General features: G+C 46.9%; 1 protein-coding gene across 1 annotated transcript in view; it reads right to left on the bottom strand.

The window, feature by feature from the left end:
- The window catches only part of VHL (von Hippel-Lindau tumor suppressor), a 9,529-nt gene extending 8,674 nt beyond the window's left edge, over positions 1-855 (bottom strand). Inside the window, exon 1 of the mRNA XM_081105726.1 lies at positions 453-855. Within this exon, the coding sequence (XP_080961852.1) occupies positions 453-633 (181 nt within the window). The 5' untranslated portion in view covers positions 634-855. The remainder of the gene's footprint in view (positions 1-452) is intronic.
- Positions 856-5,900: the final 5,045 nt, after the last annotated feature.

The following is a 5,900-nucleotide window of genomic DNA, read 5'->3' as shown; positions in this document are numbered from 1 at the left end:
CACTGGGCTGTGTTCTCCATGCATACAGGGCGCCTACGCGGACCTGGCCCACTGAGGACATGGAAGAATGTGAGATTCTTCCACTCAGGGACTGAACAAATGGGCATTAGGGACGGAGCACTGCTTTTAGGGTAACTATTCGGGGAAGGGGGTCGGGGGAAAGCCACCATCGAATGCAAATTAACCAGTTTTATAGAGAAGAATGCCTACCACTTAGTAGCAGCGTCAACTTGGATCTGTTACTACCTCTTTGGGGCCTCAGTTCCTCAGGAGTAAATGGGAATAATAATGACAACAGCTCCGGCCTCCCGGGATGGTGGAGGGGATTCGATGAGTTCGTGCCACCGTTGCCGGTGCTCTCAGGCCTGGAGCGCCGGGCACAGCTCAGCACCGGCGGGCGGGCAGGCGCTCAAAGGGGGCGGCGCGGCCGGACCACGAAAGGGCGACCCTACCTCGGTAGCTGTGTATGCGGCGGCCCGTGCCCGGCGGCAGCGTGGGGTAGGGCTGCGGCTCGCCGTCGAAGTTGAGCCACACAGGAAGCACGACGCGCGGACTGCGGTTGCAGAAGATGACCTGGGACGGCTCGCGCGAGTTCACCGAGCGCAGCACCGGCCGCGGCCTCCCAGCCTCCATGTCCTCCGCGGCGCCTGCCGCCTCCGGATCCGACTCTCCCCAGCCGGACTCTGAGGGAGCGTCCTCCTCAGCGCCCACCCGGGCCTCCCGCAGGTTCCCCGCCTTCCAGGTCACTACCTCCGGCGCCTAGACAACCCCGGCCTCCGAGCCGCGGGATTCGCCGACCACAAGGGGCGGGGCGGGGCCTCCGCACGTACATGCCGTTTTCCCAGCTCTCGGTGGAGGGCGGAGCGTACCTTCGCAGAAATGGCTGGTTGGCGGCTATGCGCTTGCGCAGATGGATCTCGCTAGCTACAGGAGCCAATGCGCACTGAGGCTATGCGCATGCGCAGATGGATCCCCCACCCCCACCCCCAGCCACAGGGGCCAATTTTCACGGAGGCGGTGGGTGGCGCTCGGTCACCCTACTCCCGGGTTTCCCTTAGAAATTTGTTTTTCTTTCCTCCTGTTAGTTTCCGTAGTTTTATTCATCCTCTTAAGGCCATTATACTTTTTGCCATATTCTCCCTACCATCTACGCTATTGTTTATTTATTTTTCTCATTAATCGTTTGTTTTCTCTCCATTTGGGGTCACAAAATTAATGCAAAAGAGTATAAAAATCTTCCCTTTCTCCACCCAGAAAGAGTCCCTGGAGGCAGCAAGTATCAGTTTTTTGTACTTCCTGTTAGGTCGAAAGGGGGTCCAGGAGCTGATGCATACCTCTGCCAGGCAGATGGTGATGTAGATACTGGGCCCTTCCTAGAATCCGTAACAGGCCAGTGCACCAGGTAGATGGTGACGCAGATACCGGTCCCGCCCTGGAGTTCCTAACAGGTCAGCTACCAGGCAGATGACGACACCTGGAAACCGTGAGGACCCCCGCAGCGGGAACTCCCACAGCTCATGCTCCCCGCCCTCACTGAACAGCTGTATAAAAAAAGCGCCCCCCTCCCTGTTGTTGGTGCGGATCCACATGCCCTGTCTTTGGGATCCGTGGGCAGCCCAGGGACCCAGAATAAAGCCTTTCCTTTCGTTCTTTTCTAAGATTAACTGGACTCTATTTCCTATGCCACCTCCTGAGCCACCTAACCTAACACTTCCTTTCAAAGATATTCTATGCATATGCAAGCAATTAAACCAAGTTTGAGAAGAATTTTTATATTAGTACTATCAATAGAAATTCATTATCCCTTGTCATAAAAGAGTACAGTGGAACTAAGTTCAAAGAAAACAAAACAAGTTATTAATTTATATCTATTGTTTGTTTTTTAAATAAATTTTTATTGATTTTAGGAAGGAAGGGAGAGGGAGAGAGAGATATAGAAACATCAATGAGGGAGAATCATTGACCAGCTGCCTCCAGCATATGCCCTGACTGGGGATCAAATCTCGACCTCCTGATTCATAGGTCAACACTCAACACTGAGCCACGCCTAGCCAAGCTATCTATTGTTTGTTTAAAGCACTTGACGTGCTTTTGCTTTAAAGGGATTAGCCAAGTGTTAGATACCAAGTATTAGTTGTCAAACCAACACTCTCCTGAACATAATCAGAAAGTTGTTGGGTTTTTTTAGAAAGATTTTTTTTAAAAGAAAGATTAAAGGAAACTGAAAAGGGAATCACTTTTCACACTGTAGTGTGTGCCCTCTGAAATTCACACTTGGCGGTAGCGAAACAGCACCAGGTGTTAGACCAGTGGGGTTAGACCAGACCTGAGTTCAGCAACCTCACTACTTGAATTCTGGCTAGGAAACAATTCAAAGACTCAAACTACTGTATACAGAAGTAGAACTAATTTGTAGAAGAAAATGGGCTTAGGAAACAAGTTACAGAGGCAAAGGAAGGGCTTTTGGAGCTTAGACGTAAGAAAGGTAAAGGTAAGCGAGCCACCTGTCAAGGTGACATACAATGCATTTAATGCTAACTAACAGGCCCTGACCAGATAGTTCAGTTGGTTAGAGCATTGTCCCCAGACACTATTTTTGTAGGTTTGATCTCTGGTCAGAGCACATACAAGAAGCCAAATCAATGTCTCTTTCCTTTCCTCTCTCTCTAAAGTCAATCAATAAAATAAAATAAAAAATTTAAATGCTAATAATGAACAACTTGTTAGACAAATGGTTTATCAATGCCAAACTGAGTTACTTTATCATTTATTAAACTGGGACATCTTAAAAAATTTTATCAACAAAATGGATTTCACCTTATAATGCACTTATTTTCCATTTTACTCTCAAGGTCACACTGGAATTGTCACATTGAATGAGTTCAAATTTAAGGATAAAAGTAAATCTCAATTCAAAATGTTTTATGATGTATAGAAATTCTTTGTACTATTGTTGAAACTTTTCTATAAGTCCAAAATTTATTTTACAAAAAATATTAATATTATTCTTTAAAGAATACCTTGATTTTTAGAGAGAGGAAGGAAGAGAGAGAAACATGGATGTGAGAGTACAACATTGATCTGCTGCACACCCCCTACTGGGACCAAGCCAGAAACCCAGACATGTGCCCTTGACTGGGAATCGAACCAGCAACCTCCTGGTGCACAGGACCATACTTAACCGAGCCACAAAAAATTATTTTTAAAAAAACACACAAAACTTTATGAGGGGACAGGGCTGAGTTCCCGGAGGTGACTGCGCAGGCGCAGGGAGGGGGGTAGGGGGCCGGCAGATGGAGGCGATGTTTGCGCTGGAGTCAGGGTGGGCGCCGCTGGGAAGCGACCGAGAGGACCGAGCCCTGCTGAGGTCCTCGGAGAACATCTTGTGGACAAGAACGTGCTTCTCTGGCTCAGGGTGCGGGTTGCCTGGCCATGAGAAACCACAGGACGCCGCTGCCCGGAGCAATGCATTCCACCTGAGCAGCGCAGGGGGCGCAAGCCATGTACTTATCCGCCCCACCTGCCCTGCGCGCGCTGCCCCTCCCCACGCGAGGACTATGGGGAGGAGGAAAGGATGCCACCACACGGGTGAAGCCCAAGTCCAGGGCGGCAGTGACGTTCGGGGACCTGGCCATCTACTTCTCCCAGGAGGAGTGGAAGAGGCCGAGCCCCGTGCAGAGAGGTCTGTACAAGGACGTCATGTTGGAGAACTACCAGACCCTGGTCTTTCTCGGACTGTCCCGTCAGAAGCCAAATGTTATCGCCTTGTTGGAGAAAGGGAAAGCACCCTGGATGGAGGTATTCGTGAAAAGACACCGTAGCCTGGGATGCTGCAAGGACGCCAGACGCATTCAGGTGGGTGGGGCTGCGTGCCCGGCCTGGAGGCAGGTCCCGCAGCAGAAAATGCCTGAAGAGCAATGTATCTCTGAAGCTGAAAGAAGGCGGCATTATCAACAGAAAATGTCTGCAGAGCAACGTGCCTCTGACACTGAAAGAAGGCAGCGTTGGCGACACAATTTATCTGAAGAGCAACTATTGGCACAACGTAGAGCTGAAGCCGAAAGAAGCCTGCGTTATCCACAGAAAATGTCTGAAGAGCAATGTGCCTCTGAAGTTGAAAAAAGGCGGCGTGGCGTCGGTGACAGAATGTATCTAAAGGGGAACTATTGGCACAATGTACCTCATTAAAAATGAGGCTACACATGCGATCGTTTCTCCAAAAAAATGAGCAGGTTCAAAAATTAAATGAAGAAATTTTGGATATACTCGATGGAAATTTTTACACATATTTGAATGATGATTCCATTGATTCAACAGATGATGCTGAAAAGGAAAAATTTCCCATCGAATTTCTTAATAGTATTACTCCTTCAGGAATGCCGTGTCATAAGTTAAAATTGAAAGTGGGTGCAATCATCATGCTATTGAGAAATCTTAATAGTAAATAGGTCTTTGTAATGGTCTTCAATTTATTATCAAAAGATTGTGACCTAACATAATCGAAGCAGAAGTATTAACAGGATCTGCAGAGGGAGAGGTTGTTCTGATTCCAGGAATTGATTTGTCCCCATCTGACACTGGCCTCCCATTTAAATTGATTCAAAGACAGTTTCCCGTGATGCCAGCATTTGGGATGACTATTAATAAATCACAAGGACAATCTCTAGACAGAGTAGGAATATTCCTACCTGCACCCGTTTTCGAACATGGTCAGTTATATGTTGCTTTCTCTCGAGTTCAAAGAACGTGTGATGTTAAAGTTGTAAATCCTTCAGCACAAGGGAAATTAGTAAAGCACTCTCAAAGTGTTTTCACTCTTAATGTGGTGGAATACAGGGAGATATTAGAATAAGTTTAACCGAGTTATCACTTGTTTGTATCAGTGTTATTTTTCTATCATGTTTTTGGATCATGTTTTGTTTTCATATCATTGTTTTTATATCATGTCTTATTATATCATGTTGTTATTGCTTACTAATAAACATTATTTCAAAAAAAACAAAAAACATGTTATGGTTGGGAAATGCAGATCCTTAATACCAGAAGGATGTGGATTAAGGCACAATACCAGCCTCATACTTGGTAGTCTCAAGCCCAAGATGCCAAAGGAAACTGTGCCCCCACATTTTTGCAAATGCAAATGTTAATGCCAATGGACACCACTTAGCTACATGTGACAACTGCCCTTTTACTCTTTCAGGTTGTCAATGAGATCCAGGGAGAGGCTAATAAAGGACCTGCATGGCATAGAAAACAAAACCGACTTGGGAGACCCTGAATGTCTCTGGCTCTCACTTGATCCGGGAATAAGACCTGGGTTTTAGTGTTGTCTTTGCCACCATGTAACTAGATGGGCGTGTCACACAACCTGTCTGGGCTCACTTCTTCATTTTCAAAAGGCAGGAGTGGACTAGATTCTCTCTAAAATTTTTTCCCACCTTTAAGTTTTACGAGTTAATCCTAATCTTTGGACAACCTTTGTTCAGGCTGGTTTTTCTCCAGAAAACAAACTTGAGAGCACTGACCCAACCTGATTTTCTTATTGTATACTCTACTTGACAGCCACTGCCTTCAGAAATCAGCTGTACTTTTGTGGTTACTAATGGCACCACTGCCTGCAAACTTCCCTAACACATTCTTCACAGGCAAGTGGAGGCAAATGGTTTTTTTTGCAGGCAACAGTATGAAACTGAATACAAATGCTGGCAAGGAGCCTAGAGATAAATAATAGGCTCTTGCCCTAGCCGGTTTGGCTCTATGGATAGAGCGTAGGCCTTCAGGCTGAAGGGTCCCAGGATGGATTCTGGTCAGGGGCACATTGCCTGGGTTTCGGGCTCGATCCAGTAGGGGGCGTGCAGGAGGCAGCCGATCAATGATTCTTTCATTGATGTTTCTCTCTC

Source organism: Myotis nattereri, assembly GCF_964212035.1.
Source record: "Myotis nattereri genome assembly, chromosome: 14".
Lineage (NCBI taxonomy): Eukaryota > Metazoa > Chordata > Mammalia > Chiroptera > Vespertilionidae > Myotis > Myotis nattereri.
The sequence above is the reverse complement of the archived record's forward strand: the minus strand, read 5'-3'. Positions and strand labels throughout refer to the sequence as shown.